The sequence below is a fragment of the Phacochoerus africanus genome, chromosome 6 (genome assembly GCF_016906955.1).
Source record: "Phacochoerus africanus isolate WHEZ1 chromosome 6, ROS_Pafr_v1, whole genome shotgun sequence".
In the NCBI taxonomy this organism is placed as follows: Eukaryota; Metazoa; Chordata; class Mammalia; order Artiodactyla; family Suidae; genus Phacochoerus; species Phacochoerus africanus.
This window is the reverse complement of record NC_062549.1, coordinates 41648425-41674881: the sequence shown is the minus strand read 5'-3', so window position 1 is coordinate 41674881 and position 26457 is coordinate 41648425. Positions and strand designations below refer to the sequence as shown.

The 26457-nt window shown below is 42.0% G+C and overlaps 2 protein-coding genes across 5 annotated transcripts in view; one reads left to right on the top strand and one right to left on the bottom strand.

Moving 5' to 3' along the window:
- Positions 1 to 5122, top strand: part of INTS8 (integrator complex subunit 8) — a 60887-nt gene extending 55765 nt beyond the window's left edge. The window contains exons 25-27 of the mRNA XM_047783581.1: positions 47 to 111; positions 271 to 314; positions 4922 to 5122. Of these exons, the coding sequence (XP_047639537.1) occupies positions 47 to 111; positions 271 to 314; positions 4922 to 5038 (226 nt within the window). The 3' untranslated portion in view covers positions 5039 to 5122. The remainder of the gene's footprint in view (positions 1 to 46; positions 112 to 270; positions 315 to 4921) is intronic.
- CCNE2 (cyclin E2) lies at positions 5047 to 22679 on the bottom strand. 4 transcript variants are annotated; one of them, XM_047783585.1, is made up of 12 exons: positions 22334 to 22679; positions 21167 to 21206; positions 20982 to 21078; positions 20840 to 20896; positions 19741 to 19892; positions 17886 to 18021; positions 14804 to 14950; positions 12635 to 12730; positions 9770 to 9904; positions 7548 to 7659; positions 6980 to 7137; positions 5047 to 6550 (listed from the first exon to the last, which is right to left on the bottom strand). In XM_047783585.1, the coding sequence occupies exons 2-12, from the start codon at positions 21178 to 21180 to the stop codon at positions 6437 to 6439; spliced, it is 1218 nt and encodes a 405-aa protein (XP_047639541.1). In that variant the 5' UTR covers positions 21181 to 21206; positions 22334 to 22679; the 3' UTR covers positions 5047 to 6436. The 4 variants fall into 4 exon arrangements, with proteins under 4 accessions (XP_047639541.1, XP_047639539.1, XP_047639540.1 ...); XM_047783583.1 differs by having other exon boundaries at positions 22383 to 22679; XM_047783584.1 differs by having other exon boundaries at positions 22394 to 22679.
- Positions 22680 to 26457: the final 3778 nt, after the last annotated feature.

Sequence of the window (26457 nt, the reverse complement as noted above, 5' to 3'; positions counted from 1 at the left end):
ATTTTTCTGCTTAAGAAAGAGGAAGTAACTGAATTCTGTTTTTCAGTCATGATGCTATGGACTCCTACTATGACTACATATGGGATGTTACCATTTTGGAATACTTGACTTGTATCCTTTCATCAACATGTGTGTCTGATACTAGAACAGTTCATTTCCGTAAATTAAAGAAGCATTTAATATTGTATCTTTTCCAAGTAAAAAATGAGCAGTCGAGATGCTCTCATGATATTTAATGGTATCAGGATTTTTATTAACTGATTCATATAGATCTTCATCATAAAAGAGGAGAAACAGATAAAAGACAAATTGCGGTAAGTCATTTTATGCCTTGACCCTTCAATGATAGACTTAATTTCCCTAATACTAAACCATTTCCCATCTCATACAACGTCAGAGTCCTTAATGGCCTGCAAGGCCACATGTGATTTGACCTCTATTCATGCAACTTCCTTTTGCCAACTTCTGCCACACCAGTACCCTTGCTATTCTTTGAAAATGCCAAGAACTTTCTCCACCAAAATCTTTCGCCTTTGAGATTTTCTCTTTCAGGAACATTCTTTCAACTTCTGTCAGGCCTCTCCTCAGATGTCACCTTCTTAGTGATCATCTCATGAAACAGCAATATCTCTTTACCCCTTCGCCTCCAAAACTCTTATTCTCATTCCCCTTGGAAAACTCTACAGCACTTATCTACATCTGACATGCTGTATATTTACTTATTTGTTGGCTGTCTCCCTGTAAGGATGAAAATTGGTTCCCACATAACTGATACCTAGAATGATGCCTGGCACATATAGGTGCTCATTAGTTACTGGATAGGTAAATTATTTATTTAAATTTGACTTAAAAGCCAAAAATTTACAAATTCATGGCCATTTATACCAGCCTAACATTTGCTACACCAGTATCAGCATATATATTTTCTCTTGCTCTGTCATTACTAAAAGTATGTGCTGTTATAAGTGTCTTTTAAAGCTTTGTACTTGGACTAAATTTTATGGCCATTATTTAGAGGAAACAGAATGATCACAGCATCTTAAAAAAAAAAAAGAAAGAAAGAAAAAGGAAAAAAATAGTGCCAGTTCTATTTGATTAGAAGCTACTCAGGCTCCCATTTTCAGCCTATCCAAGGCTGGAAGGCAATACTGAACATTTCCCTGTTGCCTGATGGCATTTCCAGATTCTTTCTACTTGCATCTTTTTTTTTTTTTGTCTTTTTTGCTATTTCTTTGGGCCGCTCCCTCGCCACATGGAGGTTCCCAGGCTAGGGGTCGAATCAGAGCTGTAGCTGCCAGCCTACACCAGAGCCACAGCAATTCGGGATCCGAGCGGCGTCTGCAACCTACACCACAGCTCACGGCAACGCCGGATTGTTAACCCACTGAGCAAGGGCAGGGACCGAACCCGAAACCTTATGGTTCCTAGTCGGATTCGTTAACCACTGCGCCAACATGGGAACTCCAACTTGCATCATTTTCAAAGCCACTTCTCCTTGGAAGTTTACACCAACCTCCTTACTAGCTCATCTCACCAACTGCTTGGTTGTTCCCTCTACATGCATCAAAATATGTGTAATCAGCTTACTCAGCATTCCTGGCATTCCAAGTTCTGTGGTCACCTTCACTCTTCCTCAGCCTCCTATACCCACAGCCAAGCCTTTTTGAGTGAACTGTTCTTCAGAAGATCTCTCTGCCAGTAATCTATCCCTTTCTTATGTTCTCGATCCCATGTTCCTCATGAACATGTTCAAGTTCATGACTAGGTTCTCCCAGTCTGTCTGCCCTTTCCCAACGTCCCTTCCTTCCCTACTGACCTTGAGTACAGCGTATATCAGTCTGTGCACTGCCAGAGATACTGATTCATTCCTTCTGAGATGAAGCGCTGGATCCACATTTCAAGTTTCCCAGCTAGTTCTGATAACAGAACAGTTTGGGAATCCCTGCTATCCATGGCTGACTGTTGGAACTACTCTGATCAGTATTTTCAGCAACTTTGCTGTGCTGTCCATCACTTCATCTGGAAAAGTCCCAACCCTGAATTAAGAAAAACGTATGCTTTTTTTCCTGAGCTGTTGAGTCCTGTTGGAAAAAGTCCTGCAACTGTAAACTTGTGCCACTACCAAACCACAGCCTCCAGCCTTAGTGGCCCCCCCTCTTTTTTTCCCCCTTCATTTTTCTGCTAGTCATCAGTGGTCTGTGTTCTTTTCAGGGAGTATTTTAGACTTTCTCCCTACTGAGCCCCTGTCCTCTTTCTCCCTTTTCCATTTTTAGTAACTTCCATGCCTATGCTTAGGGTAGATGAGGAAAAAAGAAAAAAAGAGCCTGACCAGCTCTCTGCCTTGTGAAAGCTATAGTCTTGGGAATAGTGGCCCTCTGAGACCTAGCTTCATATTCCTGTTTCAAGTCCCTGCTTTCCACTTTTAAAATAATCTATAACTGGAGTTTCCGTTGTGGCTCAGTAATAAGAAACCCGACTAGTATCCGTGAGGATGTGGGTTTGATTCCTGGCCCCACTCAGTGTGGGTCAAGGATCCGGCATTTGCCATGAACTGAGGCATAGGTTGCAGACACGTCTTGGATCCAGTGTTGCTATGGCTGTGGCATAGGCCGAGAGCTATAGCTGCAATTTGACCCCTAGCTTGGGAACTTCTCTATGTTGCAGGTGCAGCTCTGGGGAAAAAAAAAAAAAATCTACAATGGGAAGTTCCTATGTGGCGCAGCAGGTTAAGGATCCTGTGTTGCTGCAGCTGTGACGCAGGTCTCAACTGTGGTACAGGTTCGATCTCTGGCCCAGGAACTTCCATGTGGCATGATGTGGCCAAAAGAAAAATCTGCATCTGCACTCATTGTTAGGGCTGCTCTTTTAGTCAGAGTTACTCCTTGATGAGGACAAGCTTTTAGGCTTTTGATTCTGTCCCTTTCAGTTAGTTATCTCCGTCTCTATATTGCGAGCCACTCCCACAAAATCATTTCATTCTGTATAAAAACTTCTCTAGTCTCACCTGTGGCACAGTGGGTTAAGAATCCAACTGCAGCAGTTCTGGTTGTTGCAGAGGGATGGGTTTGATCCCCTGCCTTACGGAGTGGGTTAAAGGATCAGTGATGCCACAGCTGTGGCGCAAGTTGCACCTGCAGCTCAGCTTCAGTTCTTAGTCTGGGAGCTTGCCTATGCCTTGGTTACAGTCGTAAAAAATAAAAATTAAAAAAAAGACTTCCCTTGATCGTGCTTCCACCTTTCTCTCCTCCCTTCTCTGCCTAGTTTTTTTGAATCCTTCGACCCAGGACAGTTTTGGCTTCTTCCATCCCTATTCTAACTGTTCTCAGGGGTCCCCAGATGTCAAAGCCAGTGAATACTTTTCAGTCTTTATCCTATTGTTTATATCACTTTCCCTTTTGAAACTTTTTAATACTTTGGCTACCCTAACATCATTTTTACTGTTTTCCCTGACTCTTCTGCCTTTTGTTTCCCTCGGTCTTCCCCTGACATTTGGTTTTCCCAAGAAGTTAGTCCTTGGGAATTTTCCGATTGCCCTCAACTCTCCCTAGGTAACGTCATCTACTCATGGTTTGGACAACTACCCACCTGGGGTGTGTTATTTCTTACATTTGTTTCCTAGTCCAATTTCTGTCTAATATTTTGGGTTTTTATAGCCAGCTGTCTTTGGGTTTTTATAGCCAGCTGTATTTTATTTGAAATAATGCTTTAGTTGTACTCCACTACTAGGCCTTTTTGCATGCATTCTTCCATAATAAAGTGGCGTCATGCAACAAGTCCTCCTATCCCCTGACCTAACTGACAATCATTTCTGAACAGTCTTGGCTCTTTTCAAGCTACCTATCAGACTAGTCGTTTTTGTTTTTTTTTTTAAAAAAGGACAAAATTAGAATTTCTTCAGTAAGTATAAAGGTAAGTAAGGTCCTAAAACATGCTCTCACGAAACACTCCATGGCTACTATCATGGATTTTTATCAGGCAGAGGTATTTCTTTCTAATCATGAACAAGATGGGGCACTGTATATTACAGTGCTAAGCAAGTAGCTAAATATTTACACATTAGAAAGTAAAGCCTTGAAACATGGATTTTTTTTGTCTTTTGTCCTTTTAGGGCTGCACCCATGGCATATGGAGGTTCCCAGGTTAGGGGTCTAATCAGTGCTGTAGCTGCCAGCCTACACCAGAGCCACAGCAATGTGGGATCCGAGCCTCGTCTGCCATCTACACCACAGCTCACGGCAACGCTGGATCCTTAACCCACTGAGCAAGGCCAGGGATTGAACCCAAAACCTCATGGTTCCTAGTCAGATTTATTTCTCCTGTGCCACGATGGGAACTCCGTGGATTTTGATTTTTCAAATTATGTTGTAGGAGTCTTAACTGTAAAAATGTGTCAGATTATTTGTAGAGTTTATTTACTGGGGGTTTTTTGGTTTTGGTTTTTTTTTTTGGTTGGATGGTTGTTTTTATGGCTGCACCTGCAGCAAATGGAAGTTCTTGGGCCAGGGATTGAATCCAAGCCCCAGCCGCAACCTTATGCCACAGTTGTGGCAACACTGGATCCTTTAACCCACTGTGTGAGGCTGGGTATGAACCCACACCTTCACAGCGACCTAAGCTGCTGCAGCTGGATTCTTAACCCACTGCGCCATAGCAGGAAGTCCTTACTGGTATTTTTGGTCAAATAAACTTACATGGATATACTTACCATTTGCGGAAGATTAAGTCTGTAAACTATGGTTCAGTAATTGATTCTCCTTGAGTGGCAGTTAGTCTTTTGGGTCATTTCTTCCACACCTCTTAGCAACTGCATTTAGAGGTTCGGTTTATCATTGTTAGCAAGTAGGTACTTTTATATTAGGTGTAGTAGCAAGACTTTATTTTTTACCAGACCGCTAATAACATCACTTTTCTGTCTTGGAAGATCAAAGCCATCGGCCAGACTGAATTGAATGCAAGCAACCCAGAAGAAGTGTTGCAGCTGGCAGCACAAAGAAGGAAAAAAAAGTTTCTCCAAGCAATGGCAAAACTTTACTTTTAAGCAGTTAGTTAAAATTTTTTAACTTTTATTTTTTAAACAATGGGCTAAAAATAAACAGTATTAAAAGATTAAGTTTATATAATACATATGTACATAGTGGTGTTTTCTTTTCAGACAAAATGCTGAAACATACTAGTTTAAAAACAAAAACTGTACAGAAGACTTCATACCACAACAATAGCTTAAATTTATAATTTCTTCAAAGGAAAAAAAGATTCACATGTCCAGTAACAGAATAAACTAATAATCTAGTATGATTTTTCTAATCAGATCCACTTTTGAGGCTGAAATTTCATTTTAAAAAAAACTACAATATTTATGTGGAAGTAGCTATCTATATACAGCAAGTTCTTATGTCAAGGTTTTGTCTTTTTTTTAAATAAATAGATTTCTAGGAATCAGTATACATTTACTGCCTTAAGAAAATAGAAGTTTAGGTCAAGTGTTAAGCTTCATCACTTTGACACTGTCCTTAACCCATAATGTAGGAATTTTAAAAGGATCTTAACAGTTTTGCAAACATAAATAAAGCCTTAGTCACACTAAATTGTGATAACCCTAAGGATTTTTCTTTTTAGAGTAATAAAGTGACTTTCTCATGTAAATAGTTTGAAAGAATACTTAAGTTTTCCACTCAAATTGTGATGTACAAAAAAGTTATAAAGCAATCTATATGTCAAAGCCCCAAGTAGGAACCACAGCATTTACCTTGTTTATAATTTCTTTGGTATTCCCACTGTTTAGAGCACAGTTCAAACACCATATTCATCTAAGCCCTACTGGTTAAAAATGTTATGGCATGGCAAATAAGTCAAATGGATTAAAGTTCACCATTTTTTAAAAATTCAAGTTTTATAATAGCTTGCTACAAGCAGCTATAAATTAGTCACCTTAGTACAAAACTAAACCTTTGTAAACAAGTTTAAATTTTATTTTCAAGAACCAAATTGCACTAGGCAAGAGTTGATGATAAATTTTGAGAATCTAAAAACTAGATTCAAAGTACTATTATCACTTAATGTACCCTTTAAGGTAGCGCTTATCTAGTCGAAAACACCAATGATAAAATTCCTAGTTTGTAGATAAACATAGTTAACACTGGATCAAAAAAAAAAAATGTTATGGCATAGATTGTGGCTGGCTTCTATCCAGTCAGTGTTGGGCAGGAAGTCATCTTTGTAAACAAGTTCTGCTGTTTCTTTAAACAGCTAACATAGGAATTTTATAAATTTCTTCCTTAGTGCCAATTTTAAGTGGTTTTTAAAATCAGAGAATGGCAGTGAAACTTCTGAATTGGTGAGGACAGTCACAGCACAATTTTGCTGTAAAAGTAGTTAAGTTCTATGAAGTGCTAGGCAGCACTCCATCAGTTCCAACCTGTTTGCTCAGTTAACTTCTTTAGTGTTTCGCTGGTGGTTTTTCTGTGCTCTTGGGTGGTGTCATAATGCCTCCATTGCACACTGGTGATAACTGTCCCCCTTTTCTGAAGGTGTTTACATAATTTGCTTCATCCTATGCAGAGGAAGAAATCAGGCAGAGATTAATAGCTAAGCTAAAGCATTGATACAGTAAAGCAAAGTCAAACCTGACTTGTGTGTACTAGTTTGAGGCTACTTAGGCCTAATGTAGTCATTTCTTTATCTTTCCAATTGTAACTAGGCACATTCTGGAGGTTCAACAAGATGAACTGCCTTCAACTTGTATTTTTTAAAAATCTTACCTGGACTACTGGCATTAATCTTGAGATACTTCCTGAGTCTTGCTTTGACTTCAAAATCATTTTATTAGCTTTACATTTTGAAATTAATGTGCTCATTGGAACTTTCTATCCCTGTACCATCTATGCCTTACCATCTGCCTGAAATATTATTCTATAGTCTCCTTAGTATCAGTTTCAGTGACTTCCCAGATAGTAAGACCAAAAAACTACAAGAAACATACCAGCATAGCCAGGTAATTTGTATGCGTCTGTATATTGTGTCTCTCTTCCATAGAAATCTTCTTAAAAATCTTCAGCTTTACTGGGCTGGTACTTTTTACTACACTGACGAAAGGCACCATCCAGTCGACACATTCAGATATGTTGTCCCATTCCAAACCTAGATAAAGTCAGAAAAATGTGAAGGTTACATCAGAAACTAACATACACGCCTAATGTATTTGCTTATGCTTCAAAATTTAAAGATAGTTAATTTGAAACTCATGTAAAAAGGAAACCAAAATAAGCACATAAGATAATCTACAACAAGTTTAGCCAGTCAAAACATATTATCACTTCCAAACTATGTTTATAATGTGACTATTTTGAGGGAGAAAAAGTCTTAGAGCTTCCTAGCCAGTACCTGGTACATAGGAAATCGAAAGTGTCAAAACCCAAAGAACTCTCAACGATAATCTGTAGTCGACTAACTTCAAATGGATTTAAATTCTTGTTCAGCAAAATGGTAAGTTTGTCAATAGTCCTAAAAGTTGTGAACAGGTAAGAGGAGAACAAAATACACTACCTTACCTGAGGCTTTCTTGACCACTTCAATAGAGGTGAAATGGCACAAGGCAGCAGCCGCCAGTATTCTATACTGGAACTCTAGTGAATCGATGGCTAGAATGCACAGATCCAAAAGCTAACAGAGGAAAAAGCAGAAGTATTTAGAAGAGTGAGTACTGTATGTCATTACTAAACATCAGTCAGCTAACATTTTGGAGTGCTTAGATGCAGACCATATGCCAAGAATTACTAAAACTACAGGGATCCAAAGAGAAATAGGCTGCCACCCTGAAGGGGATAGAGTCTTGTAAATAGACAAATAAAGGACTGTCAGGATGCAGCAAGATGCATGTTATTAGAGCATCTGATCCAGAGTGAGGAAGACAGGGAAGACTTCTGCTCAAATGAGTCTTAAAAGACAAGGTAGCCAGGAGGACTGGGAGGGAGAGAATACTCTAAATATAAGAAACAGAATTTGCAAAGATAAATGAGAAAGTATTACTTCCCCTTGAAACTCATGTGGTTCAGAACACCATGTAAAAAATATGAAATAAGGAGTGGCTTTCCTTCATGCTTTTTAAAAGGTTGCTGGAGAGGTCTGGCCTAGTTTAGATCATATAGGGTCTTTAGGAAGTCAGAACTATTAGCTTCTGGCTGATTATTAAAATTACTGGAAGATTTTAAATCAGGAAAGTTACATTTTAAGAACAATCCCTTAGGAGTTCCCCTTGTGGCTCAGTGGAAACTAACCAGACTAGTATCCCTGAGGATGCAGGTTCGATCCCTGGCCCCGCTCAGTCAGTTAAGAATCTGGCGTTGGCATGAGCTTTGGTGTGGGTCCCAGATGCAGCTCGGCTCTGGCGTTGCTGTGGCTGTGGCCAGCAGCTACAGCTCCAATTAGACCCTTAGCCTGGGACCTCCCATATGCCACACATATGCAGTCCTAAAAAGGCCAAACAAAACAAAACAATCCCTTAAACCACAGAGAAGCAGAGACACAAGAATGGAACGTGTTTCTAAATAAAGAGATTAGTTAAGAGGCAGTACAATCCAGGCAATAAAAGATCTGAACAACCCTCGAGCAGTGAAATCAATCGTGTAATAGGGTTAGGTTTCAGAGGCCTGAAGTGATAGTAAAACTTAAATTATTTGCCCCCATTGGTCCAGAGGATAGAAGCACAAATTGAGGAACTGGAAATGAATTATATACCTTTAGAAATTTTCTACATTGTTTATCAGCTTATCAAAGGTTTGCCTATTAAAAGGGTACAATAGCTGTCTCTAATAATATGGGATGCTAGGAAATCTGATGGGGAAAAATTAATATGCCTTCATTAGAAAGTTCTACCAAATGAACCAATTCCAATGTATTTACTGGTTATCCAGGTTTTTGTGTTCATAGTGTGTTTACTAGATTTAAAACACAAGTTGAATTTCCACCTAGGTTACTTACAAACCCATCCAGAGTACCACAGTCTCTTGGGATAATGGTTATACACTGGCCTAAGTTTAATTTAAACTTAGAATTTAAAATAATGTTATAACTAAATGAGATGATTTTAATTCTAATATGTAAAATAGGTTTCCTGTGTAGTCAAATATAAGAAAGTTAAGGCAATCAGACAGAAATAACTTCATAGCATGATAAAACCTGAAACAATTGGCTGAGAAATACTTTTCCCATTTTACATCAAAAAGGTCTTTTGGAGTTCCCGTCGTGGCGCAGTGGTTAACGAATCCGACTAGGAACCATGAGGTTTCGGGTTCAGTCCCTGGCCTTGCTCAGTGGGTTAACGATCTGGCGTTGCCGTGAGCTGTGGTGTAGGTTGCAGATGCAGCTCGGATCCCACGTTGCTGTGGCTCTGGCGTAGGCTGGTGGCTACAGCTCTGATTCGACCCCTAGCCTGGGAATCTCCATATGCCACGGGAGCGGCCCAAGAAATGGCAAAAAGACAAAAAAAAAAAAAAAAGAGGTCTTTAACTCTATTTTATACTCCTAAAGAGGGAAAAGTGCTCATAATATATTTAAATTCAAAGTGTGAAAACTTTGTTTTCTAGAATTTTCAGGAAGCAATGTAAATATTGGGGACAGAATTTTATACATTAGAAGTTTTGCTCTGGTCAGTTAAGGAGTAAATTTAATTCAGTATGCTGCCAGTTTGTGGTGTAGTCTATTTAACACTTAATACAGTAAAGAAAACCTGTAATTAATAATATTTGCATACACTCAATAAAAATATCAATACCTGAGCTATCTGGATGAACTTTTCCTGAGAATATTGAGGTAGAAGAACTTTAGGAGCATCTTTAAGAGCATCAACTTGGAGGAAGAGATTTAGCCAGGAGATGACCGTCACAGGACAAAGTTCCCATTTTAAAGCCTGTTAATAAAATGAAAATGTCTGTTAATAAATATACGTGTATACATATATGAGCTATTTTTTTTTTTCTGTTTATGGCCACACACATGTGGCATGTTAAAGTTCCCAGGCTAGGGGTCAAACTGGAGTTGGAGCTGAGGCTTGTACCACAGCCATGGCAATGCCGGATCCTTAACCCACGGAGCAAGGCCAGAGATGGAACCCACATCTTCCTGGAGATTACATCGGGTCCTTAATCCATTGAGCCACAATAAGAACTATAGCTGCTCTACTTTACTCCTATAGCTGCTTTACAGCCATTTAAGAAACTTTTTGCTTTAGGCTTATTTCTTCCTATTTTAATAAAAATATTTATAGATACCTCACAATCTAAAAGCCCCTTGTATTTCAGTCTATTATTGATATAGACCTCTTTATTATTCTCTAGTTGTCATTATTTACAAAGTTCATTGGGCCTATTAATCATTCCTACTTTTCTCATTTCTCATAGCCCCCTGGTCTTCCAAATGTGTTTTCTGCTTATAAACTGCCCCTTTAATTATATTCAATGACTCCACAGCTAATTCTGTTCAGATCTTCCAAGAACAGTTTTGACACTTTTCTTTCTGTCTGTGACCTCTAATGGCTTCTGGTCAAAATGTAAAAGTTAAAAATCTATGATATTTTTCCCTTCATGAAGCCCTGGGACTTTACCATTTCTAAGAAGTCTAAAATATTTAGAGAACACAGTCCTAAGTGTCTGTAAGACCACCCAGAGAATTCCGTCTTTCCTTTACATAGCCTCCTTACACTATACTTCAAGCCTAAATCTGGGTAACTTGGTTATTACAACAATATAAGAACCATATTCAATAACTTGTAATAACCTATAATGGAAAAGAATCTGAAATAGTTATGTGTGTGTATATCTATGTATATACACACATACATACATATATATATAGATATCTGAATCACTTTTCTGTATACCTAAAATTAACACAGTCTTGACAACTATGTTATATTAAAATTTTTTGAATAGGAGTTCCTGTCGTGGCGCAGTGGTGAACGAATCCGACTAGGAACCATGAGGTTGCAGGTTCAGTCCCTGCCCTTGCTCAGTGGGTTAACGATTCAGCGTTGCCATGAGCTGTGGTGTAGGTTGCAGATGCGGCTCAGATCCCACGTTGCTGCGGCTCTGGCGTAGGCTGGCAGCTACAGCTCCGATTCGACCCCTAGCCTGGGAACCTCCATATGCTGCGGGAGTGGCCCAAAGAAATAGCAAAAAGACAAAAAATAAATAAATAAATAAATAAAATAAAAATTTTTGAATAAAAGTCTTAAAAATATTGGTAGGTCAAGATCCCATTCTAACAGAGCTATTACCCTAAATGTTTATAGTTTATAGGAGCTCCCATTGTGGCTCAGTAGGTTCCGAACCCAACTAGTATCCATGAGGATGTGGGTTTGATCCCTGGCCTTGCCCAGGGAAGTTAAGAATCTGGTGTGACTGTGAACTGCAGTGTTGGTCACAGACATGGCTCAGATCTGGTGTTGCTGTGGCTGTGGTTGTAGGCTCGCAGCTGCAGCTCCAATTCAACCCCTAGCCTGGGAACCTCCATATGCTGCAGGTGTGGCCCTAAAAAAGCAAATAAATAACTAATAAAATGTTTATCGTTTATAAACATCCTTTATGACATTTATATGGATTGTGCGGGTGTTTTTTTTTTGCCTTTTCTAGGGCCGCTCCCTCGGCACATGGAGGTTCCCAGGCTAGGGGTCGAATCAGAGCTGTAGCCGCCAGCCTACGCCACAGCAACATGGGATCCACGCCACATCTGTAACCTACACCACAGCTCACAGCAACGCTGGATCCTTAACCCACTGAGCAAGGCCAGGGACCGAACCCTCAACCTCATGGTTCCTAGTCTGATTCGTTAACCACTAAGCCATGATGGGAACTCCGGATTGTGTTTTCTTATATGTCCTATTTATAAAACCATGATATCATGTTCAGATTTCATAACATACTTTCTAGTAGCTAACATTCACCCTTTAATCTCTAATTCAGGGCCAAGTAAACACCTTTACACTTTTCTCCTCTACCATTCTGTTAGTAGCCCCTTCCATGCATGTAGAAAAGCAAAAAGACAGTAAAATAATTCTCATTCTCTATCTGCTGAAAGAAGTGGAAAATCAGAACTAAAATTTGAGAATCATTGCTAGAATTCATTTATACACATGTGCTACGCTAACTATATATTTTGAAAGTGTTATCATTAAACACTTTTATATTAAGAAATAATATTCTTGGAGTTTCCATTATGGCACAGTGGAAACGAATCCAACTAGTATCCATGAGAATGCAGGTTCGATCCCTGGCCCTGCTCAGTGGATTAAGGATTTGTGAGCTTCGGTATAGGCTTGGATCCCATATCCCTATGGCTGTGGTGTAGGCCAGCAGCTGCAGCTCCAATTCAACCCCTAGCCTGGGAACTTACATATGCCATGGGTGTGACCCTAAAAAGCTCCCCCCCCAAAAAAAAGAAAGAAAAAGAATATTCTCAATATGGGAAAATTGAAAGATACAGAAAAATGGAGGTTATAGGTTAAGCAAATTCCACTTCCATCTTGGAACTGTATCCTAATATTAAAACCTCTGTTTTGACTACTTACATTGTAGTCTGAGATTACTAAACTACAAAGTTACTAAATTACAACTAGAATTATCAAAAATATAATTATTATTACCTTTAATATAATGAGTTCCATCCTTAAGATATCCTCTTCACTGCAAGCACCATCAGTGACATACGCAAACTCTTGGAGCTTAGGAGCATAGATTTCCTTTAAAATGGATTTAATAATTAATATCAAACACAATTGAGAGTGAGATTAAAACTAAAGAATTATATACAAACAGCATACAGGCTTCATTTTTATTTTTATTTATTTTTTGTCTTTTTAGAGCTGTACCCACAGTATATGGAAGTTTCCAGGCTAAGGGTCGAACAGGAGCTACAGCTGCCAGCCTATACCACAGCCTCGCCAGATCCAATCCCCGTCTGTGACCTATACTGCAGCTAATGGCAACGCCGGATCCTTAACCCACTGAACAAGGCCAGGGATCGAACTCGAATCCTCATGAATACTAGTTGAGTTCTTGACCACTGAGCCACAACAGGAGCTCCCAGACTTTATTTTTAAAGAACAGCTTCAGGGAGTTCCTGTCGTGGCGCAGTGGTTAACGAATCCGACTAGGAACCATGGGGTTGCGGGTTCAGTCCCTGCCCTTGCTTAGTGGGTTAATGATCCGGCGTTGCCGTGAGCTGTGGTGTAGGTTGCAGACACAGCTCGGATCCAGTATTGCTGTGGCTCTGGCGTAGGCTGGCGGCTACAGCTCCGATTCGACCCCTAGCCTGGGAACCTCCATATGCCGCGGGAGCGGCCCAAGAAATAGCAAAAAAAAGACAAAAAATTAAAAAAAAAAAAAAGAACAGCTTCAAAAGTGATGATAAATCTTAGTAAAAATAATTCTACAATAACCAAAGAAACTTTATATTTAAAGATATTTTTCATACCTAGGTATCTAAATTAGCCAACTATATTGACTGAAACATTCTGACAGAACTAATCTTGAATCTTAGTTAATAAACAATTAGAGTAGTTTAACCAGTCATTTCAGTGACTGATTAAAACAAAAAGCCAAACTTGTTTTGGGATTGGCTAGTATATCAGACCAAAACAAGATATTCAACAAATAAGATCTAGAAACTGAAACCATTTCCTTTACCCTAGTGCAAAAGTACGGTTAGTCAAAAAATAATGTGTGCAGTTTGGTTGATGGCAGGTCTGTCTTAACAGTTTAGAGAAGAACAAGTAGAATGATCAGAGGAGTAGAAGCCTGCCACAAATGAGAACAGGCTATTGATCAAGATTTTATTCTAGAAAGATACCTGAAACAAACAGTATGATTTCAGGTAAGGATACACTGAATACAGACTTGTTCATCAAATTTGGCAGAATTTGGGGACAGCCTTAAAGCTCAAAAGACAAATGTGGAAGAGAAGAAAAATACGCTTAAGGAAATTAATGCATGATTCACAGTCCCTCTCCTAACCCTCAACATGATACAAGCTTCAAAAGTTTCAGATGAAGGTACTAATGATATCCATAATGTGTTGAATTTAAGAAAAGTAGATTGAGGGAGTTCCCATGGTGGTTCAGGTGGTAACGAACCTGACCAGTATTCATGAGGATGCAGATTCAATCCCTGGCCTCGCTCAGTGGGCTAAGGATCTGGCGTTGATGTGAGCTGTGGTATAGGTCACAGACTCGGCTTGGATCTCCAATTGCTGTGGCTATGGCGTAGGCCGTGAGCTTCAGTGTAGGTCGAAGATGTGGCTTGGATCTGGCATTGCTAAGGCTGTAGTGTAGGCTGGCAGGTGCAGCTCCTTTTTGACCCCTAGCCTAGAACTTACATATGCCACAGGTGTGGCCCTAAAAAAAAAAAAAAAAAAAAAATTGTCTGAAACAAAATCTCAGGCAGGAAAGGAGTTTCCTTCTATGCTGGCACCACCATCAGATACCGGAATGTTAGGCTGCATATGGACCATCATTCTAACCCAGGAGATAGCATCAATTATTTTGTTTGGCACAATGAGCCATGGAAAATATTACCTAGATACTAATTCCCAGATCAAACCAGAGACTTGTAATAGGCTTAGATACTTCAAAGAGAACCTTTGATATTTATCCTTCCATTCAAATCATAATGTTCAGAAAACCTTTTGGAAAAAAACTCATCTTTCCTAAGAATTAACATATCGAAAGTGGCATATAGTATTCTCTAGGATTAATGCACTGATTAAAACAAAAAAAAAAGGTAAATATGTCTATGGGTAAACTTTGAGAACTTACCTCAAGTTTGGAAGCAATGAATAATGAGGTAATTCCAATAAGCTGAAGCATATTTTTATTTATATCCTTTTGTGTCAACATAAATCTGTCAAAAAAGTCTTGTGCAAGATAAAATGTTTCCCTATGAAGTGTGTATACTTCACATACCTACAGAAGAATACAAACATTTAAATGTTATTCCATAAATTTCTCCAAATTAAAATGTTATTTCTTAACATACCAGACTTTAGAGCACTTTTTTTTTTGTTTTGTTTTTTTGTTTTTTTGCCATTTCTTGGGCCGCTCCTGAGGCATACGGGAGGTTCCCAGGCTAGGGGTCGAATCGGAGCTGTAGCCGCCAGCCTACGCCACAGCCACAGCAACGCGGGATCCAAGCCACGTCTGCAACCTACACCACAGCTCACGGCAACGCCGGATCCGGATCGTTAACCCACTGAGCAAGGGCAGGGATCGAACCCGCAACCTCATGGTTCCTAGTCGGATTCATTAACCACTGCGCCACAACGGGAACTCCCTAGAGCGCTTTTAAGCCCAACTAGGTTTTTTAGGATACCAAAGCTAAGATGGGGGAAAAAATTAACATGTGCTAATAAAATAAATAAATCTATTACTGTCCTCATTTACTCTTAACTAGTTTTATAGGTTTTTACACAGATTTAATGTGTTACATTTGTAATTTATACATTATAAATGTATACCCAGATACATTTACACTTTTGCTGACTATGGATGAGAACTTTTTTCCTATTAATTTCCTATTTTTTTTTTTGTCTTTTTGCCTTTTTCTTGGGCTGCTCCCACGGCATATGGAGGTTCCCAGGCTAGGGGTCAAATTGGAGCTGTAGCCGCCGGCCTATTGCACAGCCATAGAAACGCAGGATCTGAGCCACGTCTGTGACCTACACCACACTCACAGCAATGCCGGATCCTTAACCCACTGAGAGAGGCCAGGGATCAAACCTGCATCCTCAAGGTTCCCAATTGGATTCGTTAACCACTGAACCATGACAGGAACTCCTAATTTCCTAATTTTTAATTGTTGACAAATAGGTAAGTTCTCATGCTTAGTTTATATCCTAGTAGTTCCAACTGATTCTCTTCATCATTCCAGATACACATTTAACTACAAAATGACAACTGTGTTCCTTTCAGTGTTCTTACCTCATTTATTTTTCATGTTTTATTTTTCTTAGCACTGGCTAAGAATTATAGAAGAAAGCTGAACGTATACCATTGGTGATAGACAAAATTTTTATCTTATTCCTTGTTTCTGACTGTAATGGGAATCCCCCTAATGTTTCACTATTGTTATTAATAATTAGTATCTATCATTTTTATACTTAACATAGAGAAAAGTCTTAATTCTGAAAATAACTTCATAAAGTTATTCTGAAAATTACTCCATTTTTGAGGAAACAGAGGGATAGACATACCTGAGTTTCTAATAAACACTTACTGTGTTAAGGAAATCTATTCCTAGTTTAATACACATTTTTAAATCAGGAATGGATACTGAATTTCAAAAAATTCCTTTCACATCTATGGTACATAATTATATGATTTTTCTCTTTTGTTTTTTAAAAAAATTTTTATTTTTTATTTTTTTTTGCTTTTTAGGGCTGTACTCGCGGCATATGGAAGTTCCCAGGCCAGGCGTCCAGTCGGAGCTACAGCAGCTACAGCTGCCAGCCTACACCACAGCTACAGCAACGCCAGATCTGAGCCTCGTTTGCAACCTACATACACCACAGGTCACAGCAACACCAGATCCTCAACCTACTGAGGGAGGCCAGGGATCAAACCCACAACCTCATGGTTCCTAGTTGGATTCGTTTCCACTGTGCCATGATGGAAGCTCCGTGATTTTTCTCCTTTAAACTGTTAATAGATTTTCAAATGTTGAACCATCTTTGCATTCCTAGACTAAAAGGATATGTGACAAATTAGAGTTTAATGCTCTGCTGGATTTGATTTATATTCTATTTGGTTTTGCATATATAATCATATATTTAAAAGAACATAGGGATGAATTTGATAGACAACCATTGAATAAAAATCAGTACAACATAAAAAGGAAAAATAAAAGCAACATAATTGTGCTGAAACGTCATCCATGATCATTAGACATTGAGAACAAGTAAAAACTCAATTACCTTCTTGAACACACACACAACTGAAACATCATCTTCCCTATTAGTCAGAGTAAGGAGTAAGACGACCTGACTCGAAAGGACTTGGTAGTTTTAAGAACTTTTCTGATAGCTTCTGAGATCTCTCCGGCCGTGTGTCAGTCCACCAAAAAGCCTGCAGTATTTCTCCCTTAGAGCTCATTGTCTATCTATATTAAGGACAGGGAGGCTAGAGACCAAATATCCAAGTGCTAGAGAACAACCAGTTTGTCATCAATACAGGGAACCATTTCCTCAGTTATAATTTTAGAGATTCTTTTAGAATTATTATCTAGAGAAAGAGAATGGGCCTAAACAAGAGAAAAATTCTGGCACAGATCTTTAGGGACTCCTGGGTCACTATTATTCCTGTCAATTAATGGCCCAGTGTATTTCTGAAAGGAATGGAGGGATATAAGAGAAAGAAGCTACATGGAACCTAGAGGGATTAGGGCTATGGGGAAGTCAAAACCTCCATATCATTTAGGACAGAGAGAAAGGATTCCAAATTATAATTTGATTTTGGTGATGAGGAAAAGGATTTCTGAATGTCCTAAAGACTAGCCCTTCACTTGCATAGCAAAAAAATCAGAACCTTGTCAACTATACATATATTATGTTCATCTTGGCACCTAGAACAAACAGCTCCTAGTCCCCAGCAATACTGAGATACCAGGAATTCTGAATTGGGTTTGGATTGTATGGGACATAGTGGCGGCCCTCATGACTTTGCTCTTATAGACAGTCATTTTCCACATTGGAATCATCAAATACACTAAGCAGCCCTCCCAACCCCAAGTGGCTCCTGGCAATAATAGATAATATTTACCATGAGAGCACATGGAAAGCATATTTACATCTAAATATTTTTCCATTATACAGAGAAAAATGAAATATGTATTGCTGGAACATACCTCTAAAAGCCAGTCTAGAAGTATTGACCTCATCTGTGGTTCCAAGTCAGAATGCAGAACTTCAAAATGTTTATCATGAACATATCTGGTCTCTTTTTTTAACATGTTTAGCCAAACATCCTGTGAGCATCCCCAGCTGTGGAAAGGGGGAAAATAATTGTGTGGTTTACATAATATACAAGCTGCCTGTTTCATATACAGCAAAATCAACTATCGAACACTGAAATCCAACTTTCAATTGGAAATTGGAAAAGGTCTTAAAATAGGAAAAACTGCAGCATTAACTTTTAGAAACCATTTCTTTAGCATGAAATTATACAGCAAGAACTTGTACCTTGTTACTCTAAATTGGTAAGATTTCCAGAATGCTTTCTAGTCCCCATTTATATGAAATTCACAAAGGCACTTTAAGATAACCATGTTTCCTCAAGAGCAACACTAAAAAACTAAGTATTTAAAGCATTTAATCCCAGGAGTTCCCATCATGGCGCAGCAGGAAACGAATCTGACAAGTATCCATGAGGATGCAGGTTGGATCCCTGGCCTCACTCAGTGCGTTTTTGCCACGAGCTGTGGTGTAGGTCACAGACGTGGCTCAGATCATTGCTGTGGCTGTGGTGTGGGCCAGGAGCTGTAGTTCCTATTTGACCCTTAGCCTGGGAACCTCCATATGCCACAGGGGTGGCCCTAAAAAAACAAACAAACAAAAAATATATATATATATATGATCCCAGTAGAGACAGTCTCAATCACTTCCAAATAGATTATTAATACACTACAGTGGAGGCAAGGTGGGACAGTACAGAGAAGAGGAAGATTGGTGAGTTTAAATGTCTGAGTCCATTAATTTGCTTATTAAAGCTAAATATAACTTCACTACTCATTTTATATAAGCCGTACCTCTTAGTCATTAATTAATTTCAAAAAAGAAGTAAGTATGGACATTAGTAAGCTTGGTAAGAAATCTAAATAGCTGCTCTAGCAAATTAAAATGTTGTACATGTTAAAATGCTTTCATCTTGGGAGTTCCTGTCATGGCACAGCGCTGACTATGAACCGTGAGGCTGCGGTTTCGGTTCGATCCTTGGCCTCGCTCAGTGGGTTAAGGATACAGCGTTGCTGTCAGCCGTGGTGGAGGTCGCAGACGGCAGACACGGCTGGGATCCCAAGTTGCTGTGGCTCTGGCATAGTCCAGCGGAAACAGTTCCTATTAGACCCCTAGCCTGGGAACCTCCATATGCCACAGGTGTGGTCCTAAAAAAGACAAAACAAAACAAAACAAGATATGCTTCCATCTCAACATTTTAAATAAATTATTTCAACTCCATTAAAAAGGTGGTTCAGGGAGTTCCTATTGTGGCTCAGCGGAAACAAACCTGACTGGTACCCAAAAGGATGCAGGTTCAATCTCTGGCCCTCCCTGCTCAGTGGTTAAGGATCCTGTGCTACGTACGGTGTAGTTCGCAGATGTTGCTCAGATTTGGCGTCGCTGTGGCTGTGGTGTAGGCTGGCAGCTGTAGCTCCGATTTGACCCCTAGCCTCAGAACTTCCATATGCCCTATGGTGTGGCCCTAAAAGCAAAAAAAAAAAAAAAGGTAGTTCAGGTCTTCTGATAAGGCATATACTCCTCAGCAGGCAAATGAAAATAACTTTATAGAATCAATGTTTAAATATCCATGTCATTCGCAAATAGCACTACTCTCAGATAATATATGCTTAAATGCTAATAAAAAAACAGTTTTTTAAAACAACTTTTCCTATCCGTATAAAGAAGGCAAAAAAAGCTCAAAATAGCACCATATATTACATCAGTAAATTTTAATCTTTGACATTAAATTATTAAAATTTTTCTTACCTTAAATCAGGCAAAGGTGAAGGATTAATAAAAAGATTTTTAAATCTGTAATTTGTAAATCTGGAGAAGTCACTTGTTCCTATTTCTTTGTGGGGTGTTTCAATAATAATGCAAGGACTGATCCCCCCAGATAATACAGGTGGCCAACAATTCTGTCATTTAAAAAAATAATAAAGAGAATATCTGTGCAATAGGAACCAGCTTTTGTCTTGGACCTTTTATAAATGAAGCTAATACAGTCTATAGTTTTCCCCAAACACCATTGTTAGCTAACATTGCTGACAATCTAGTTAATCTGAATTCATATTTTATAAATAAGCCATATAGCTCATATCAATCTTCACAAAGAGTAACAGGTGGGATGTTTTAGACAATAAAATACATCCTGGAAATACAAGACATTAGGTACTGAGGGAGAGGAGAAATAACAAAACACATCTGTAGTCGAATACCAATCACTTTCAAAATTACAAAATTCTCCCTCTATATTTAGCAATAGTGACCAGGGCACCTTGTTCCATAGAAAGCTGACTCCACCTCCCACCCCCTCCGCTCATAAGGCCTGTCCTGCTACTTTAGAATGCACGAAGGTAAGTAAAATCTTAAAAGTGGAATCAGTTACTTAAATACTTAGAGGACCCTTTTGCCAATCAATGCTGGTTTCAAAGACAATCACTGTCTTTTAAAATGTTTTTTCTGTACAACACATAGGAAGAAAAGGTAGCAAAGGGCTGAGTGCCAGTCTGTCAGTGACCTCACAGCCTATTTGTGTCCCAGAAGCAGCTATTAGGACCCTCCACTATAGTCAGAGAGGGAACAAAGAGCAGTACATTGGACAGATTAGGCGGGCCCTGGTGCACCAGGCAGCTCCAAGAGGGAGGGATTTACAAAGAGGGACCAGCTGCTTCAAGGCAAACTTACTCTGCAGCTGTAGAGGATTCAGGGACAGAAAAACCACCCAAAGACAAGCACCTTCCTGCTGACCTCTGGAGGCATTAAAAGTGTCAGAGGAATCTTCCCATTGCGAAGCAATTAACACAATGCTATTCTTTTTCGTCCTGCCTTAGTTTTCCCCAAACCCAGCCCAGGTCTGCATTACCCTAATCTCATATTGATGTTTCTTAGTGACCTTCTCCTCTTTTCTTTTTTTGACATCCTGGAAAACAGAAAAGACCATTTGTTAAACTAAAGCACCAGCAAGGAATTTCCTCTCTTTCTCTCTCTCTCCCCTTTTAACTCACCTGGGTCGTTTTTCTTTTCTTGGTCTGAATTATTTGGGCTTCTTGAGGGGAATCCGTCTGACTGGACTGGGGCTGCTGTTTAGCTTGTAAACGGCTACTACAGTTTTAAAAAGGAAGTTTCATTAGTAAGGCATGCGTTTCAAAGGCAGCAGTTAACTTTGAAACATATCTCCAAGACAAATTACCTGCGTCTTGACATTCTCTTCTTTCAGGTGTGTGACACCTCTGGAGGGGAAAGAGGAAAAACCAGAGTCAAATACATTGTCATCCATACTCCCTGAGTGCCAGGTAGACGCTGATTCAGAGGTTACAACCAAGTCCCTCAGGAGATGACCTGAGCCATCTACCACGGCGTCTTCTGCACTGTATTAATTATCTCATGATTTTGGACACATGCCAGTATTTCCTCAACTGAATGTACAGCCGGGACAGTCTTCAAAAAATCTGTAAAGCACCGCCAGAGCCCCGAACGCTCAGGGAGGCAGATGTATCTTTTCTGCGTCCTGTACCCTCTCCCCCCGACACCCCGAGCGGGACTTGGGCAGCGCCCCCACTTCCCGCCTCCCATCCTGGACGAGCGGCGGAGAGAGGGGGTTGTGGAGGCGAAACGCTGTGGAGAAGCCGGTTCCGCGCCAATTTGGAGAGCGGCGGCGGCGGGGAAGCAGGGGGCGGAGGGAACTGGTGTCACGTACTTCAGTCTCCTTTCCCTCCTTCCCAGCCCCACGGGACCCTGCCCTTCGCTTGGAGGGGCACCGGGACCCCGACTCCAGTTGGGGGATGGGAGTGAAGGAAAGCGAGTTCAATGAAAGAAAAGGGGAAAACTGGGCTGGTGGGGGAACTTTTCTCCCCGTTAAGGGTTCCCGGGCCCACATCCTTTTTCCTGCAGGATAGCTCTCCAAATGGAGGTGGCACAGAGGAGCCCCTAGTATGAGGGGATTTTCCCTGGCCTCCCACTCAGGGGCAGCCCTCCATCCCCCGCCGCTTCCCCGGCCCCTTGCCAAGGGTCGTGACAGGGACAGAATGCCGAGACCCATCGCCCCCAGCCGCTTAGTTCTCAGCCCTCCCACTTTCCCTCTCCCAGGCTCCCGCCCACGGTATGGATCGGCCCAAGGGGTCTCTCTCTCCTCCCGCATCCCGCCCTACGACCAGCAGCTCCTCACCGCCAGACCCGCTACCGCTCGACTCTCAGCTGGCGCCGGCGCCAACCCAATATATAGGCCGGGCCAGGCCCGCCCCGCACGCATGCGCCTCAGACTGACACCTCCGGACAGCGCGCTCCCCTCCCCCGCGCGCCCGCCAGCGCGCCCGCAGGCCCGCGCGCAGCTCCCTGCAGTCAATTCGCGCCCGCCCACCTCGAGAGGCCGCAGGGCCGGCTCGTCTAGGCCCTAGGTCCGCGGTCACCTGCATTTCACCTGTCCGTGTGGCCCGGCAGCTAGAGGGAGTCGCAGAGGCTCTTCCCCCGCAGCCCAGGTCCCCGCCGCCTGGCTTCCGCATCTCCCCCCAGTACTTTTCCGTCCCGTTTCTCCCTCAACTCTCCGATTCCGGGAGTGTCAGGCCGCGGCCTGGGCTCGACGTACAGCCAGGTGGAGGCAGCACAGGCGAGTATGGAGTGGTCAGGAAGTGGCCATCCTGTGGCGCACCCTGGCTGTCCCGCCAAGGCCTCCAGCAACCCGGGCTTTCCTAAGAGACTCGGGGACCTAGAAGGCCCGCCCCGGAGGGAGGGGCGCAGCGTTGGCTGGCGAGCTGGCCAATGGGAGGCGAGGACGGCAGCACAACGTGGAGTGGCTGCAGAATGTAAACACAGCCAGGCGCGCCGCAGGCCACGTGTGTGTAGGAGAAGGCTGTGGCATCCGAGGGCAGCCATGCTCAGGGATGCCTGTCTTGCACTTTGCTTCAGCCTGCTGACTACGCATCAACCCTGCTTTCCTGCTCTCCGCTCCGCAGACCCGTTTATCCTCCGCGTGGGTGGGTCACTCCGCCCCCTGTCCCTGCCTGACAGCTTCCCACTCAGAAGTCCCAGCACAGGAAACGCTCGCGCCAAGCCGCGCGCTCCCTCTTTATCCTCCCAACCTCCAATTCTGGGGCCCCCAAGGGTATACACCTCTCCCGAGGTGCGCCTGGAGTGGCACTGCCCCTTCCTCAGGAGACAATAGTTCTCCCGGGGCAGCGCCCGTCAGGGTGCACGATTCCACCCCGTGTAGGCCCCAGACCCGCCCGTCGCGCCCCGCCCAGCGGCCGCTAGCGCGCCCTGCAGAGCCCGCGCTAGCCGCCCGCGCGGGAGGGAGCCTCCCGCCTCCGAGCGGTAATGGGGGGCGGTCCGACCTATTTCCCTCTTTCCCCGCCCTGTATCTAAATTTTGGGTTCCCTCACTGCCTCTACTGACGCTCCGCTCCAGTGCGTCCCAAGATTGGACATCTCCAAGTAGGACATGCCGATTATACTCTGCAAGCAGGGTTTGCTGCAGGAGCATGGGGCGAGGCACGCTGGAGGGAACAAAGACCCCTGCGGCGGAGGAGCGGTGCAACGACTTTCTTGAACCCGCGGCAACTCGTGCCAGACGCCGGCTAGCAGTGTTTGTCTCTCTGCCGTGGCAGGAGCGAGCCTCTGGGAGAGGCTGGGGAGATGGAGCCTCCAGCGCCCGTCCAGCGTCGCCGCCCAGGAGGGAGCCCTTCCCGAGATGCACCAGGAGGCGGCGGCGCGGAAGGTCCCGGGGTCCCCGCCCCGCGCCTTTTGTGCCGCGCCGCCGGTGCTGGCCTCAGACCCTAGAAATAACCATAGCACCTGAGGGCTTTCGGGTCGGCAAAGTCCTCTGTCACAATTTCTTCTTCGAGTCTCACCATAGTCACGTGACGCCTACAAAATAATTGTTTTTCTCCTAGATCGACGCAAAAGGAAATGAGTCTTGCCCAAGGCGACATGGAATCGGAAGTCCCTGGAAACTTTATACCACTTAGGATGCTTATGATGGCTTTCTCTATGGGGGGAAGTTGCCTCCTTTTTACAGTCACTTCAAAACGCTGTGCTGTTCCGGTGTAGAGCTTTAGAGAGCTAACGCGATGTAAGAGGTCTTCCAGCAAGCGTGTGTGACCTGAACACAAGCAAAACTTGTGGCCTCTATGACTGAATTTGGTAATCGAAATAAACTGAGAACCAGTCTTGCATATTGATGCCCAGCACTGGGCTAACTAGTAAATAACTTCTTAAGGAGACGGTAAATTAGAAATGTTCTTTGCACAATGCCAGCTGACTATGAAGTGAACAGAGTGCCATCCTAGTAAAGGAGAAATTCATAACCATCCCAAGACTGCTTTGTGGAAAGGGACAGGATGAGTTCTGCCATATTACAAGTATCTGGTCACTGGACTTAAAAGAACTTACTTTTCTAATGGATGAATCGTCTGATCCTGCTCTACTGTAAGATAATTGCCACGAGCATGGATTTCTTCTAGAAAAGATGAAACAAGACACTTATTTCAAGGGTAGTTTCAAAGATTACATTTTATAATGTGTATAGAGACCCTCTCTTGCATATGTACCTGTCACAGAGCCCATGCTAATTGTGAGCTCTTCACTCTGCAATCCACTCCCTTAATTAGTTTACACCCATAGAAATTAAGACTCCTGAACAGAACAGAAAGCTGAATTGTAAAGTCGCTCTTTCCCAGAATTTTATTCTTGTAGTTGTCTTTGTGGGTATCTATTTTAGGTATCATCTTTCAGTATGTTCTCTTTGTTTCATATTTGTGTACGTTTATTTTTGGCTCCCTCTTCTCATCCCAGTTTTGTACTTCGAAATGTACAAAATTTCTTTATACTTGTAACAATTTTATAAATGTTGGCATTTTCTAAAGTATATTTTCTTCATTGTCCATGCAGTTAAAACACCATAGTAAATTGGCCTCTACTGCGATTTCAAAGGCCTTCTCAGACCCCTTTCTCTGTGCTCTTCTGTTATGCTCACCTCCCAGAATTATAATTACCTATTAAAATGTCTTTTATCTCCAACTAGGGCTTGGACTTGTTTTGTCCTTTTTTGGTCTTTTTTGTCTCTTTTTAGGGCCGAGCCTTTGGCATATGGAGCTTCCCAGGCTAGGGGTCTAATTGGAGCTACAGCTGCTGGCCTGCGCCACAGCCACAGCAACGCCAGATCCTTAGCCCACTGAGCAAGGCCAGGGATTAAACCCACAACCTCATGGTTCCTAGTTGGATTCATTTCTGCTGCGCCACGACGGGAACTCCTGTTCATTTTTTTTATATCCAGAACCCAGCAGTTCAGAAGCATGCGTCGAATGACCTTGGTAAATACTGAATTGTGGATAGGATATCCCATTATAGAACTTCTGTAAGTTTAGAGGGATGGGTGGCAGAATTATTCCCAGTTAACACTGGGATTTTTTTTTCTTCTCTTTTCTTCTTTTTTTTTTAAGGTCAGCACTTGAGGCACATGGAAGTTCCCAGGCTAGGGTTGAATCGGAGCTGTAGCTGCCGGCCTACATCACACCACAGCAAGGTGGGATCTCAAGCTTTGACTGTGACCTACACCACAGCTCATGGCAACACTGGATTCTTAACCCACTGAGAGAGGCCAGGGATCGAATCCGCATCCTCGTGGATACTAGTCTGGTTCATAACCCACTAAGCCACAACAGGAACTCTTGGGATTTTTTAAATCAATAAACTATTTTTTAGAAAAGTTTTAGATTTACAGAAAAATTGAGCAGATAGAACAGAGCTTCCCTATATTCCTCCGCCTTCCCCCACCACTTCAGCTTCCCCTGTCAACATCTCACATTAGCGTGGTGCATTTGTTACCGTGTGAACCGGTGTTGATACATTATTATTATTAGTAGTATTCAAAATTTAAAATATTAATAAGTCCATACTTCATTGAGTTTCCATAGTTTTACCCTAAAGTCTTTTTTTTTTTTTTAACTGCTGCAAGATACAGACATCACATTCAGAAGTCCTATCTCCTTAGTTCCTCTTGGCTGTGACAGTTTCTCAAACTTTCCTTGTTTTTTTTTTTTTGTCTTTTGTCTTTTTTGTTGTTGTTGTTGTTGTTGTTGCTATTTCTTGGGCCGTTCCCACGGCATATGGAGGCTCCCAGGCTAGGGGTCGAATCGGAGCTGTAGCCACCGGCCTACGCCAGAGCCATAGCAACTCGGGATCCGAGCCGCGTCTGCAACCTACACCACAGCTCACGGCAACGCCGGATCGTTAACCCACTGAGCAAGGGCAGGGACCGAACCCGCAACTTCATGATTCCTAGTCGGATTCGTTAACCACTGCGCCACGACGGGAACTCCCTTTCCTTCTTTTTGATGACCTTGACAGTTTTGAGGAGTGCTGGTCAAGTATTTTGCTGGATACCTTTCTATGGGAATTTATCCAGTGTTTTTCTCACGGCTAGAAGATTATGGAGGTAGGTAAAGTGTTGGTTTTCATCATATCATAGCAAAGATACATGCGATCATGG